The sequence below is a fragment of the Pagrus pagrus genome, assembly GCF_965226575.1.
Source record: "Pagrus pagrus genome assembly, chromosome: 19".
Taxonomy (NCBI): domain Eukaryota; kingdom Metazoa; phylum Chordata; class Actinopteri; order Spariformes; family Sparidae; genus Pagrus; species Pagrus pagrus.
The window spans coordinates 10,063,621-10,079,301 of NC_140203.1; the positions used below are offsets into that span (position 1 = coordinate 10,063,621).

Below are 15,681 nucleotides of genomic sequence, written 5' to 3' on the forward strand. Positions count from 1 at the left end.
CAAGAGCAGTAAGGATTGGTCCCGTTGCTATGCATATAAACAAACCTCTCTCTCCCACTCTCTCTCTCTCTCTCTCTTTCTCTCTCCCTCTCTTTCTTCCCCGCCTCACCCCCACGTGCTCCTCCCCTCCCGCCCCTCCCTCCCTCTCCCTCGCGCTGTATTGTTTTTCAAGCGGTCGCATAGCAACGAGGGGCGGGGTCAAACTCCAGTGATTTAAGGATACCTCTCACGCAGTGTGCTCAGTACAGCCCGCCGGTCTGCTGCATGGCAACAGGCGAGAGGGATTCCCCCCGTGTGTCGCCTCTCCGTCCTCCCCGTCAACGCCACCGCCGCTCCAACCGTTCACAATCAATCAGCGCGGCTGCTTCGCGACCCGGCGCGCCCATCAGCGGCGGCATGTCCTGGAATACAGCATAAGCGAGCGACGCCGGAGCAGAAACTTTAAACGCGGGGGGGAATATTTCACCCCTAAAAACACTAGAAAAAAAAAAAAAAAGTGCAAGTGAGCCGCACAGGACTCTACATCCCCAGATTCTCATTGATGAGGTGTGGAAACTTTTTTAATTTTTTTTTTATATAAATAACAAACTGATGAGCATCTACTCCGTGGACTATAACTGTATACCTGCTCCAAGGATCGCTCCACAAGGATTTACGTTGTTTGTTTTTTTTCTCCTCTTTGATTTCAGGCAGCCTCCAAATGACGTCGAGATGGCTTTAGGTGGGACACTGCTGCCGTCGATATCCACGTTCGCCAGCGGCCCTACTATCAAGAGTAAATCCATAGGAAGCGGCAATCTAGTGAGTAGCAGCCCGGGATCACTTCTTGTTGCATGCGCATGACAAATAGCCACGGGGCACGAGGGGGAAATGTGAGGCGAGACATGTAAGCATGCAGTTTTATTGACAGTGAAGCTGTTCCTCCACTCTGCTGGGGCGTGCACCAGCTTTAACACAGGCTTTCATACAGCATGCATGGGGCATCCTGCTGCCTAACATTCTGATTATTATTTGAACATCACAGTGGGTCTTAAATAGACTACGAAACTTGATTGCAAGAATCCTCTGATGGCAGCCCGAGGCTCATCGTGCCACCACCAGCCCTCTCCAAGCGCACTTTCCTCATGAATGAGAATAATTTGTATTCTAGGAAGTGCTCTGTGCCAAGGACACTTGCTACAGCAGCTCTGTAGCTGAGCTGTCATAATAATCTTTCCATTACAGATTCAGGCTTTCCTTTCTCCTCGAAGCGCTGACTTTTTACTACATGTCCTTATCTGTTCAAAACAAGCTTCTAAGTAGGACAGACCTAATGTGATTTTTGGCTTTGGCTTTGGCTTTGCAAACACAAACACTCAGAAGAGTACAGTCATTAATGCCTCTGTAACTTTCCCCCTAGAGATGGAAGGAGGAGTTGTCCCTTCTTAAGAGACCCAGTGTGCCGACCGAAAGCAGCTGCTCTGACCCAGACCATCCCACTGCCACCAGCACGACAAGCCCCAGCATGTCAAAAAAACACGCCGAGCCTGACTTGGACTTAGACTACGACTTCATCCTGTCTAACTCCATGCTCCAGCAGCAGCAGCAACAGCAGCAGCAGCAGCAGGAGGAGGCCATGGCATGCGGCTCTGCCCAGGCCCTGTCTCCTTCCCCTGGCTCTTTCTCCTCATCCTACCCTCTCCCCTCCCCTCAGGGCACCGCCAGCGAGCTCCTCTATACCATCCCAGACATCAGCGACGTCTCGCCCTCTGGAGGCTTCGTAGCAGAGCTCATGAGGCCCGAGTTGGACCCGGCGTACCTCCACCCCACCAGCCTCCACGGCAAGTTCGTGGTCAAGACGACAATGGACATGGGAGAGTACAGCCAAGGCGTGAGCGTAACCAAGGCCTGCGTTAATGCGGTGTCAGACCCTTCAAGGGTCTCGCCTTCCTTTCCGTGCCACAGGATAAAGCAGGAGAATCCAAGTAACTGCACCATCTCGCAGCCCATTGACCTGCACCTGGCTGGGGTGAACTCCCAGGGTCGAGGGAGCCAGCAGCAGCAGCGCCCAGGCCACTTGGAGCTACATGGCTTCCCTGGTGGAGGGAGATCCATGACAGGTGGTGGCAGGTTATCTTCTTCCTCCTCCCTCTCGCCAGACCATCCTCTGAGCCGGGAGGTCCTGGGGCATCCCCACTCTCAGATCAGTCTACCTCCCCAGGGATACCACCACGGCTCCACGCAGGGCTACGCCTCCTATCCTCAGCCATCTTCCATGCAGTATCAAGGTGAGCGCACGCTCCTTTATCCTCATCATTCAGAGCTGTTTTATGAACTTTTCTTGTGATTTTTTTTATGGCTAAATCAAAGAAAATGCATCACAAAACAGAATAGACAACAGGAACACAAAGAGTCTATTTAAATGCATCTAAGGGCTACAATTATACCCCAGAACCAGCAGTTCAAAAGGATTGAAACCTACATCCAATTTCCTTCGCCAACAAACCTTCAAAGACATTCCCAGATGTTTAACAAGATGTGCAATTATTAAGTTATTTTTGGACAGTCAGTGTTTATTGTTCCTTTTTATGCTTTTGTACTTTAGATTTCTGTGAAAAATCTGCAGTTTTTAACAAGTTTTTATGAGATAAAAGCTGATTTTTAGGGACTTTCTCTACCGTACATCAACCAGTGTGTCTAAAGTGATTACATGCTCTCCAAAACACAAAACTATCTGCCATTTTGGAAACTGTAACACCTCATAACACCGTGTTGAATCTGATATATTTCCACACTGACTATTTTCTCCTTACATGTGATAATGACCTTGACATTTGGCCCCACAGAGCCCCTCATGATCACCAGTGGCGACTGCCTGCCGGAGGAACCGAAGCCCAAGCGTGGCCGGCGCTCCTGGCCGAGGAAGCGGGTCGCCACGCACACGTGCGACTACGTCGGCTGTGGGAAAACGTACACGAAGAGCTCCCACCTCAAAGCACATCACCGCACGCACACAGGTATGTAAATGTGTCACGTTCATGCCTTTTATATTTGGTTATAAATTAAATTATGTCACCTGCAGGAAGCAGGAAGCTTAACTTTGTTAGCTATTAAACGCTCTTTAACACACTTCTTTCATGCTGTTTTTACTATCCCACACATCTGTTGCACATAATGCTCCAACACATTGAATAATTGAGGCGTGAATGGGGGTTAGATGAGTGGGGGATGGGGTAGTCGTTTGGCAGGTGCGGTACAACAGGTTGATACTGATCCCTGTTCAAATACAAACCCCAGGCTGATTAGCTCGGCCTTTATACGCTCGCTGCAGGACAGGACGAACCTCTTTTCTCCTGCGAAAAGGTTGGACCAGTTTAACCTCTGGGCTGCCACTAACTGCTCCATGTGTGTATTGTGTTTCCATCAAAGGGGAGAAGCCTTACCACTGCGACTGGGAGGGCTGTGGTTGGAAGTTTGCACGTTCGGATGAGCTCACACGCCACTACAGGAAACACACAGGCCACCGGCCGTTTCAGTGTCAGAAATGCGACCGGGCCTTCTCGAGATCGGACCACCTTGCTCTCCACATGAAGAGACACTTATGATGAGACTTGGCGATGGGAATGAAGGCTCCAGAAATAAACTGACGTCAGCAGAACAAACTTTTTAAAAACCATAATTTGCCTTCAGGCCGTCGTCAAGGAACTAGACAAGCTGTGGCGTTCACGGCAAAAAGAGCATTACTTTCTCAAGAGCCTCGAGCTTTCTCTCGAGGCCGATCCCCCGCAGGTGACTCGACAAGACCTCTCAGTCAGGGTTGTAAACTTTTATGAAAGGGACCAAACTGGAATTTGTCTTATTTAACCGACAAAACTTGGAGGACCAGGTGCCAACAGCTTTTAACTGGAAGTGTATTTCTGTCAGGGAAACCAGGAGCAACAGACAAACATCTCCAGAGGCCTTCTACCAGCAACACGCCAATATAGGCTCTCTTAACAACTACACACTGTATTAGTAAATACATCTATATTTATATACACATTTCACCTGCAATGCCATTAATTTCAGGTACAATGTTAACTTATACAGAACGGTGCTCAGTGACTCTGAAGGGTTTTTTTTTAAGAAAAAGGTACCAAAGATTAAGGAAAATATACAAAAAGGGTGAAAACTATGAAAAAAGTGCCATATGGTTGTTTATGTGTTTCCTAGAAACCTCTCTTCCACAATCGGACTTAAATCAGGTGAACACTTCACTTATAAACGGTGATGGCAATCTTCAATGCACTGCAGCTGCAAAGTGCAATAATTTATATGAGACATTCATATTTTTGTATTGAATGAGTGAACTCTGAACAAAGATTTTTTTGTTTATAGCCAAAATATGTAATATAATCTTAAATTTTGTACATTTGTGAATAAAAACGCTTTGTTATTGTTTTGTATTTTACAGTATAATAAAATGTATTTGAAATAAGAAAACCCACATTGACCTTCATGCTCATTATCGCCTGAAGAACAGTAAGAAAACATGTTGACCCCAGAAAGTAAACAACAGTAGGAGTAGTAGTGAACATCAGCAGTGAAAGTAATGGTAGATATCCCTGCGAGTGTAAATTGAGAAGCCCATTTAAAGTGCAGCAATAGCTCACACACACACACAATATCCCCCCCGATAATAGTGAGATCGCCGCAGGCAAGCCAACACAATGTTGCCGGTAAAAAAGATTTTCAAAAAAATGTCCTGTTTCCATGGGGTTCTCTTTCCACCTGTCACTGGTTTGAATGGGGAGGACAGCAGAGTTACTGGCTGACATTCAAGGGTGACACCAAATCTGAGCTGCAGCCCCTGAGGCGCACAATATGAATAAAACCCATAAAGATGCAACAGCAAGATAGCGTCTTGATGTGTATCTGCTATATGATTTCTGCATCATTTTGTGTGGTGAATGTAATGTATCCAACTAGATGTTTTTTTTTTTTTTTTTTACAAAAAAGTTAAATGACAATATCACGAAACTGAATTTACATAAACATAGGTTATTACCACAGTTTTACTTACATATAGTGAATAATTTGTCTTTTTTATAAGTTATATCACCTTAAAATTGATTCAACACTGATGGTGCATGACCTGTAAATGTTCAGCTAATGTTATATCCCACAATTCTTTTGTATAGATTGGCAACATCATATCAAAATGGCAAAAAATGTCTTAAAATTATTAAATAGTACAAACGACCAACAAAAACAAATTAGTGACGCAGTTTAAATAGCATTAGGGCCAAACTTTTGTATTCATTAAAGGGCCACAAGGTCTTAAAATATGTATTTCAACTGTTTTAAGTCGCCTGGTAAGAGGTCAAACTGTTGTACTTTAACAGTTTATTTACATAAACAGAGTTTATTACTGCTACATTTACTTCCCACAGTGAAAAATATAAATCACACCTTTGATATTCACTTATTTTGCGATCACACATATTCCAGAACCTTGGTGTTGATGGTGTTAACTTTTGGAAACATGTTGCGGTCTATGTTGCCCCCTATAGGTCAACTTAAGCACGTTCAGGGCTCTTGGAGTTTTAGCCTTTCTTCCATGGAGCATTTTTAGGCCTTTAAAAATAATTCAACATGTTGCAGTTCACCAACAAGCCCGAGGCAACCTGCAAAATATAAGAAGCGGGTTAGATCTGTTGTTTCGACAGGAGTTCTGTTGGTTGTGAGGTCCCCAGCAGAAGAGGACCTAAAATACCTCAAACATTTATCCCAGTTTTTTGGAAGTTGGAACAAAGAAAACAACTATAGTGATCCTAGTGATCACTGATTGACTTTAACATTTTTTTTTATCTTTTAACCTAATAATGCAATAAAAGAAAATACAAAATTCTCTGAAATTAGGTGTCTGTGGTCTACTGTGCATGTATTGTGGCAGAGTTAGCCATTTTTTCCCTCTGTAATCAAAGGCATCATCAGATTTCTCTGGTGTTTTAGTGGTCTAGTGGACAAATTACTCTCTGAAAAAAGGCAAAAGTTTACCAATAAATTGGGACCGGGATCAATCAATAGTCATAAAGTGACTGTACACAACCAACACAAAAAGTGTATTTAGTGCTATGATAGTCACAGCCTACATTCTGATGTTTGCAGTCACACTTCAAGCAAATACAGCAGAACAGGCACGACTTTCATTTTATTTTGAAAACTTTATTTTTCTGTAAAAATGACAGTCATTGCAACTGAACCCTACAACATGTATATAAACTATATACATGTTAAAATGCCTTCATATATGCATCGCAGTTCAGACTGCTGCCTACAATCATGTAGATTTACATGCAGATGAGGGATGTAACATAGAAAAGGAACCAGTGTTGCATTTAAATCTCCATAACTTGTCAAAACAGAATATGAGTGCATGAATACTGCCATAACTTCCAGATCTGAACTAACCCCACTTATAATGCGACATATGATACCATCGCAAACCAAATCCTTATCAAAAGAATTATATCGTTTTAACTAAAGTGTTTAAAAAAATCAATAACACAGGTAATTTCTGATGCAAAGTTATTGTACTTTAATTATTCCTCCATTTCAAACTGATCACAAACAGCCTGCCCGTGTACACCATAATGATCCAGTGTTATTAAGAAAAGGTGAATGTGGAAGTACAGAATAAAACGTTTTGTTTTGGAAATGTAAAAGGCTCGTTTTACATATATATTCAATATCAGCGATCGAAAAGTAGAGGAAGAAATAAGAAAACAGTCAAAACGAAGACGTCACTTTTAATCATCGTCAAAGTTCTGTTGTAAAAGGAAGTTGGCGGCCAAGTTCTCGTTCTTCTCACAAGCAAAGTAGGCTTGTATAACGAGTCCCTCTGGAAATCCTAAGGCTTTTAGCTGGAATAAGATCGAGAAGAGTTGCAAGTTAGACAAACAATACTTTAATAAGCGAGTGACAACCTGTGCTTCATGTTGACTGATCTCTACTGTGTGAAAGATAAAAGTGAGGATTCACATTCCAGCACTTTTGAACTTTGGACAGAGGGAAAAGGTCAGTGACAGTGTTGTGCTCCTCCTCACCCTCTCAATGGCCTCCTTCTCCTGCGGCGTGACCTGGATGTAGCTCATGTGACTCCCGCCGGCTGCGTCACCTGCCGCCACCCCTCCGGCTCCCCCTGCTCCTCCTCCTCCTCCTCCGCCTCCTCCTCCTCCACCTGCTGGCACTGGCTCTGGATTGGGTTCATTAAGCATCTGGATGAACTGCTCCTGATGGCTGCTTATCTCCTACAGTGGTAAATGGACAGTTGACATATGACTGTTTACTGTTCTTCGGCACTTATAACTCTGAATGGGAGAAAAATATTATTGAAAAACACTTTTTTCTAAATCATTTAGGGGTCTTAAAACAGACGCAACTTTTAGTCTCTAAAATGCTCAAACTGCTAGATCCTACAATTCCCATAATCCCTTCAAAAGTGTCGTTCATAAGACATCCTGCGTCCTAAATGCAGTCGTCATGCCAACTCCGCACCTTCAGTTTGCAACGCAGGATTGTTAAAATTCTTAAAACGTCTTTGTGTTTCCAGAGGAAGCTGCACTTTACCTGATAAATTGCCTCCAGTGATGTCACTCAGTGGCTGTTGCATTGTGGGTAATGTAGGTGACAGGTTTTTAAAAGCAGTCCACTGGTCTTGCAATGCACTCCTATAACACTGTTGGACTCATGATGGACAATTTAAAAACAAATGATCAAAATCGATACAGCGGCTCCAGAGATATCACCTTTTACAATCCACGTCTTCCTTTTCAAAACCAAGCGCCTACATTACCCACAATGCCACTCGCCGCTGAGTGACATCACTGGAGGCAATACACTACTTTGCGCTACTTTATTCACATATGCAGTAGTACTCCCCAAGACCTGTTAACACACTTTAATGTGTAAAATTGGTGGAGTTACCCTTTAATTGAACTGCGATTCCAACCCATATCACCTTATTAATTCAGAACTGTGTCAAGGGCCTCAAGCACATCCACACTTGTCACTTAAAACACATTGTCAGTGCTTCACCTGCAGCAGCTCTGGGTTTTCCCTGCCAATCTCCTGCAGCAGGGCAGGAAGCAGGGAGGCGTTCTGCTGGATCAGCTGCCGCATCATTTGGAACTGAGGCTGATTTCTTAGGAAACTCAACGGGTTGACTGAAAGTTTCAAGTGAGAGTCAGAAAGTCACAGAAGGATAATAATAGAAAAACAATTTTGATTTGCTCATTGAGGCTGCTGGATTATGCAGAAGAGTATGGGCTACTTACCTCCTCCAGCACTTGGTGAAGAGCCAGTGTTGGCGGGGGCGCTACTACCGCTTGTGGGTGCAGCAGGAGCAGGAGCTCCGCTCACTGCAGGAGCCACTGCGTCAGGTCCTGTTGCATCTCTGCCTGGAATACCCTGGAAGAAAAGTCATGAAACATTAAACTAACCAAGCTCGGGTGTCACAGTTTGATTTTGAGAATCAGTTTTACTTGTAGTTCACTTAAATTTGTGGTTAAATAAAGTCATATTGGGATTCAAATTATTCAAGAAGCAACTGAGGGAGTTTTTGAGAAGTGTTTGATTTGTATAACCATGTCATGAATGTCAATGTCGAGACACAAATGTAGTCGTGAGTAAACATAAATGTCTGCAAATTAACACATTCCTCAGGCACTCCAAATGATACCTGTGTAAGATCCTGACCTGAGCAGTGATGCTAAGCTCTATGATTCACCAAAACCACGGACACGGACATTAACACTGTACTTACTGTGAGCAGGTACTCCACAGCTCTGTCTGGGTTGTTGAAGCTCGCTCTCAGAGCCGCTACTACCTGCTCCCTCTCGTAGCCCATGAGCATCATCTCGTTCACCATGGCGTCATATGATTGGCCTGTCACTGAAGGAAACACCGAGTGCGTTATCAGTAGTGGTGGGACTTAAGAGCTTCTCAGTGGGTCAACTTTTGTTTTGTCAAGTGCAGCGCTGTGATTGGCCATATTTAAAGCCAGAAAATTAAGAACTTAAGCCCCAATTACTTTTAATCGCGAATGATTTTTAAAAAAAAAATACAAGATGCGGCTTAAAGGCACTGAGGCAGGAAGTAATTTCTGCACAAATGCCGCTCAATAATGACCAACACATTATGCTAACGAATGCAGCCTTACCTAGAGTTGAAACGGCCTCATCAATTAGGTTTGTGTTTGTTGAAGCCTCAGAGCTGCTGCGACAGAAAAGAAACCTTGGGTGAGGCGTGACCTGCACATCACTTATCAAAGCAAGGCACAATGAAACCAGAAAGATAGTGAAAGACCAACATCTACCCATCTTTACCCGACAGGGGTGGTAGCCGGTTCAGCAGTCGAAGACGGTCTCTCCTCTGGTTTGTCGTCTGCGGAGGCTCGCTCTGTGCTCGTTTCTGAGCTGGACGATGAGGCGGGAGGGGCAGCGGGGGCTGTAGTGCTGGGAGCTGAGGAGGTGGGTGAGGCCGTTTTAGCCTGAAAGTCGAGACAATTTATAATATAAAAATATGTAGAGTCACAGTGGATAATTTGCCATCAAAACGTTACTTTTGGTCCATCTTTATATTTTACTTCGGGGCGTGTTTGCTTAAGCAATGTCCTGGCTATCCTTTAATTACACTAATAAAGGCCATTGTGGAATTAAACTCTGTGATAAAACTAGAATGAGTTTTCTTTCAGATATACCGATCGCAAATTAAATTTACTCCCTGTTAGGGTTGCCTAAAATCATGTTTTTGCTCCCACATTAAAATAGGTGAAGCTTTCTAAATGTGTGGCCTCTAAACACCTCCGCAGGAACAAAATACAGTCCAATCACTGTATTCTACACTGTCCTGTAGTATGTCTGTATTACATTGTACATCATGTATGTATCACAGCAGGAAGGTAACATGAGGAAATCACAAATCAAATGCAGTTAAATGTATATAATATACCTTAATATATTTATATATATTAAGGAAAATGGATTTGCGTGCATCTACAAAGATAATCTTATCTTCATCTCATCTTATCCGCAATATACTGCAATATATAGGGGCAAACCAGAGCCAGGCATTGAGAGCACTGACCCCACTCTCAGCCTACAGTGGTCACACTGTGAGCTACTTGTTCTAGTGCACCATAAGAGCCTCGTTCAGCAGCTCCAGACAGACAGACATAAGTGGTTGGCAGTGGAAAGAGCAGGCTGCAATCCTAATCATATCTCACCGTTCGCTCCTATTTTTAACATTCAAGGTTGTGATTTTCTACAAGACAAATGTCACAAACAAAACCTGCCATTTACTGAAACTATTTCTACATCCCGCACCTTTGTCACCATGACGACCACAAAGTTCTTCTCATTGATTTTGTATTCTTTGAGGGCTGTGTCATCGTTGAGGATTTTACCTGTGAAGAAACAGAAAAATGAGTCACAGTTCTGTTGACTTTACCTGACGTGAACTCTGAAACTAAACACAGGGATGTAACAATAGTTGGTGTCACATTTCATCACTGAATAGACGGTTGTTGATCGGATAAAATTGCCTGCTTCGCCACATCTGCTTCTTTTCATTATGGCGTAAAACAGTAACTTTTGTTTTGTTTTGTGTTGTTGTGTGTCTGAGAAGCCACTTGAGGTAGGTCTCACAAAACTCCAGTGTCTAAATGACACTGTATGCATATACATACACGCTGCCTATAAAATGTCTTCATCCTCCCTTGGGAGTTTGTCGCATTTGATTGTTTAAACACAAAGCACACTGGTGTTATCGAGGGACTGACAAAAAACGTAATTACCAACCGGTTTTCCCCCCCGTGTTCCCCAAGCTTTATCTATCTTTTGAAAGACAGATAACTACAGAGCTTGTTTAAACAAATGAAGGTAGGTATGTCCTGAAATTCTTGTGCTTTCACGAGCTGCAACCTTTGCAGTTATCTGGCTCACATTTGTCTGACAGACAGGTGTGTTCTTTGCCAGGTTTCTTGCTACATGAGATTTGATATAACCAGCCTTTACCGTAGCTTTAATGCATCTGTTTTACCTGTCTAATAAAGACATTTCAGGCCTTCAGCAGCTGCTCTGATACACTGCATTTTTATATATGTGCATTATCACAGAGAATCTAAAATGACACATAGTGCCCGTTGAGTTAAATAACTCTAGCGTCTGTACATTTGCATAACAAAGCACAGGCAGCTACAATAGATATGGAGACAGATGCTTATTTACAATTACACAAGTTCTATTACTATGCATATCATAATCTGACTGATAACGAGGAAGACAAAGAGCTGAACAACTTCTGTCTCATCAAAGTTTGATTGAAAGGCTCAGTGACTCGACGGTAGACTACAGAAAAGCCTCGTGCTATGACTCACAAACCAAGACGCCAGGCGACAACAAAAGCTAAATCTAGAAATCATGTTTTTCCGACTGTGTTCAAGGCTTGTTTATATCAGTTTTGTTTGTAAACACATGAGTAGAACAACCCTATAAAAATGTATTTCTTATAACAATAACTGGGATGTTACAAACCAGTCTAAATAATGGGGTAAGAGGGGGATCCAGGCAGGATTTGATCGATTGATATGGGCTTTCTCTCGAAAATGCCACACTGTGCTCCATTGAAACACTGGAACTGCACAGCGGTGGAAGCAAGGTAACCACGAGTGAACCAACGAGGGATTAAACAGCAGACAGCAGTTTCAATTATTTATCAGCATGCAGCAGCGAGATGAGAGCTGTTCCAGGAAAAACAGTCACTTTGCCTTGATTTCTGAGAAGATCTGGAGGTGTACCACACGTTTATAATGCTGTTTTTATACTGCACATAAACGCCAGTGTATTTTCATGATGGGTTTTTGTCAATTTTTTTGCCACTAAGGTTCAACATTCACTCTCCCCTTTACATTTATAGCATACAATTTGCTATTTGCTAAAGGATATGTTACAACCTTTCACAGTACACCATTACAGGAAAGCTGTGATGCAGAGGTACCTTCTGAATGCAGAACTATTCAGCAACATTTTAATAATCTTAATATAGGCCCACGTCAGGCTTCAAGAGCACTGTGAATCAAATCTACTAGCTTGTTCGTTTTTATGACACATTTCCCTGTGACTGAGCAGAATACAAAACACTGACGACGTGGATCCAAATATGCATCAGAAGAAAACGCTGGCATGAAGGCTTGCAGACAGCAAATACATCGACTCACCACCATTTCAGCTAGGGATGTCCAAGGGAACACATTGGATAGTGAGAATAAACGTCCGTTTCAGCTACGCATACGTTGGATAAACAAGGTGCTTCCTGACCGGTGTGAGTGTTTTACAGTTTGCAAACAGTTCTCTGTTGGCATCAGCATCTCACATGCATCGCTATCATAATTTGACAGTGTAATGGGCATCAGAAATGACATTAACACCCAATACAATCCAACAAAACACAAAAGGCAGCTATTTTGCGAGATCTTTTAAATCATTGAACCATTGATCAACAACCTGGAAATCAAGGCAGTGTAGACTTTGGCTCGCACAGAAAGTAAAGGTGGAAAAGTGAGGATTTAAGAAGGGTCAAAGCAGCCTGTGACATACCAGCATATATCAGCTTCAGTCCAGAAACTGAGAAATTGTCTTTTCCTTTCTCCTCTTCGATCTTCTCCTTTAACGTCTTCACCTGTGAAAAAGATGATTTGTTACAGTGACCTTTTCACCCAGCCCTCTTTGTAGAAAGAGTCATCAAGTCCAAAGTGTGAACTGGACAACTGCTAACACCATCATAAAACTGCTCATGTATAGACATAACACTGCTGGCTCCTTACCAGTGACCCCAGAAAGCATGTTGTAAACTGAATTTAAATTAAACATTGACAGAATAACGTGAATTATAACGAGAACATAAAAATGTTCACGTGTATTGTAACGTTAACGCTTCATATGAAGACTGTGTACAGTAGCTATTTACGCTAACGTAGCTAACGTAATATGCAGGCTTTTCGAAAGTAAAACAATAACTGTTAATGCTGCGAAATGTGGCTATAGTTTAATATACAGTGAACAGTCATGGACTCTAAAGTTACATTCATTGTTATCACCAAACACAACGTTAAGTCGAGGTTTACAACTTTCAGACTAGCTAAAAATTACAGCAAAGTCATGTTAGCTAACATTAAAGGCTCTGACTAAGTAACGTTCAACATTTAAGTTTAATTGACATCTGTCACCTAAGTCGTGCTAATTAAATGTATTTCACAGAACTGTAATAATTTATCATAACTCCGCGTTATTCTTCTACAAAAGCTAATCAGCGTTATTGCTAACTTGTTCACCCCCCCTCAATCTGGAACCTGAAGTGGGCTACGGCTAAATGCTGGCAGTAGAAACTACTTATCTGATCGGTATTTAACAAATTGAGCTAATTTGTCTCATATCGCGGGTCAAACACAAGCCGTACCACCCCGAACATGTACTCAATCCAAAATGTATTCGTGAGGTCTAGGCAGACCTATCTATCGCTCATTTAATTTGAAATGGTTATGAACTAAAGTACTCCGTTCCAGGACATACCCAACTCCCACTCCACCCCCCTTAGACAAATGCATGGTTTCAATTCTCACCGTCTCGTCTTCATCGATGTCGATTTTGAACGTCTGCTGCTGTAAGGTTTTCAAAGTTATCTGCATTTTGCCGTCTGTGTTTTTTTTTTTGTATCCCCGGGCCTGGTTTAAACGCTGTGGGTCCAACTTGCAAGAATCTTGTCTGTTTTCGTTGGCTCATTACAAACTGTCAGCCGCCATGACTTTTCGCCGTTCTTCTTCTACGGGTGATATTTAGGCAACAGCGCCCCCCTCCTGGTGAGCATTTAAACTGCAGTGAATTCCGCCTGTTTGTGAGTGGAATTGGGAGTTTTCATTGCAATCATCACATGATCCTTTAATAAATAAAAGTTGTGCAACCTTAGTTTTTTAAAATACTCAATTACAGGAAAGAGTCCTATTCAACATTACAACATCACATAGTACTTAAACATAGAGGTGTTGTAAGCAAAATGTACTTTTTACACAGAATGGCTCTTCTTAGAGTGTTATAGGCTACTATTACAGTGTGCTGTTTTACTGAGTACCTATTACTGATGCATTGACATGTAAGCAGCATTTAAATGTTGTAGTTTGTTAATATGGAGCCAACTACTGACATTATATGCTGCTTCATGTTCTTTATTCAAAATCCTCTTTATATGCAAAGTAACTAGTAACTATAACTGTCAATACATGTAGTAAAGTAAAAATTAGATTACTTGCCACTGAAATGGAGCTTAGTAGAAGTGTGGAGTCACAGAAAATAGAAATACTAAAGTAAAGCTCATTGATGGAATGTAACAAAGTATATTTATTTGTCTACTGTACTTGAATATACTTGTACTGTACATTTTGAGGAACTTGTGCTGTACTTGAGAATTTCCATTTTCCGCTACTTTATACTTACACTCAACTACATTTTGCAGGCAAATATTGCACTTTTACTCCTTTACATTCATTTGATAACTTTAGTTACTTTGCAGATTACAGCCTGCATCAGTGACAGTAGTAGTAGTGCTTTTATAAAATGTATTTATTTGATCAGCAGTCGGATTAAAAAAAAACACTGATTCCAGTAATCAGAAAATGACAGTATAATGACAGTATAAAAAGAGGAACATAACTTAGAGTGACACATGCACACACGGCTAATTCAGGGTGTAACAGCGAACATAAAGTTGTGTCACTGCAGAGCAACAACTCGACCATTGAAACCAAAGCATTGTTAACTGGCTAGTTTTAATTTCTGATTCAAGAATCCTTGACAGATTCAACATTTTACTTGCAGTTTACCTTTGGATACTTCATGTTTTTGGAGCTTCGTCTCTATGCTCTCAAAGTTGACATTGTTAGAATATAAACGGCGCCCTTACTGAACTTTAGAAAGCATTTTATGCTGTTATCATAAATTTCAACAAATCCCCGGCCCTTCAAGCATGGAGGAATGTGAGTATCCAGCACTCAGTATTCAGAGGCTTTATTGACTTCTCGCTCATACGCTGCCATGCTGCCCAGCTCTGACTTTGACACTTTGACTGTTAAGTGCCAGAGATAATATGCTAGAGCTCAATGGGGTCTCTTCCCCCAGACTACTTCAACCTTATTCTCATATCGCTCCCACTCACTCTCTATGAGTCTGTTTATCTTTATCTGCCACTCCTCTCAACACTCTCATTCTTCTTCTACCCTGAATTTCCCTCCTCTCTCTCTCTCTCTGTCTACACTCAGTCCTCTCCCCATCCAGTCATTACGGCGGGAGCAGTGCGCCCTCGCCTGCCCGGGCCCGAGCACGCTCTCATCAGGCATTCCTTTTGTTGCTCCACTCAGCAGCAGCAGCAGCAGCAGCGGCAGCGGCAGTGTCCTCCTTTCCCCTCTCCCCACTGTGGCTGTGCCTCTTGCTCCCGTCTCCAGGGGTCGTCAGTCTGCCATCGGCCCCCTCTGATGTGGTGAGCCACAGAGATTACAGTCTGATCCCTGGTGACTTGGAGATATTTTTAAGAGATGATGTTAGACATGTGAAATAAAGACTTTGCCCCTTTCTAAAATAGGCAGGGGAGGAAATGCTGAGGACAACTGAGACC

The 15,681-nt window shown here is 42.5% G+C and overlaps 2 protein-coding genes across 4 annotated transcripts; one reads left to right on the forward strand and one right to left on the reverse strand.

Moving 5' to 3' along the window:
* Window positions 1-202: 202 nt before the first annotated feature.
* Window positions 203-3,642, forward strand: klf4 (Kruppel like factor 4). 2 transcript variants are annotated; one of them, XM_084382632.1, is made up of 5 exons: window positions 203-546; window positions 690-801; window positions 1,400-2,267; window positions 2,826-2,996; window positions 3,409-3,642. In XM_084382632.1, exons 1-5 carry the CDS (start codon window positions 542-544, stop codon window positions 3,582-3,584), a joined length of 1,332 nt encoding a protein of 443 aa, XP_084238758.1. In that variant the 5' UTR covers window positions 203-541; the 3' UTR covers window positions 3,585-3,642. The 2 variants fall into 2 exon arrangements, with proteins under 2 accessions (XP_084238758.1, XP_084238759.1); XM_084382633.1 differs by having other exon boundaries at window positions 1,694-2,267.
* Window positions 3,643-6,535: 2,893 nt separating this feature from the next.
* Window positions 6,536-13,852, reverse strand: rad23b (RAD23 homolog B, nucleotide excision repair protein). 2 transcript variants are annotated; one of them, XM_084384013.1, is made up of 10 exons: window positions 13,640-13,852; window positions 12,618-12,699; window positions 10,347-10,426; window positions 9,348-9,511; window positions 9,182-9,237; window positions 8,786-8,913; window positions 8,298-8,430; window positions 8,059-8,186; window positions 7,068-7,271; window positions 6,536-6,884 (listed from the first exon to the last, which is right to left on the reverse strand). In XM_084384013.1, the coding sequence occupies exons 1-10, from the start codon at window positions 13,703-13,705 to the stop codon at window positions 6,771-6,773; spliced, it is 1,155 nt and encodes a 384-aa protein (XP_084240139.1). In that variant the 5' UTR covers window positions 13,706-13,852; the 3' UTR covers window positions 6,536-6,770. The 2 variants fall into 2 exon arrangements, with proteins under 2 accessions (XP_084240139.1, XP_084240140.1); XM_084384014.1 differs by having other exon boundaries at window positions 9,182-9,234; window positions 13,640-13,851.
* Window positions 13,853-15,681: the final 1,829 nt, after the last annotated feature.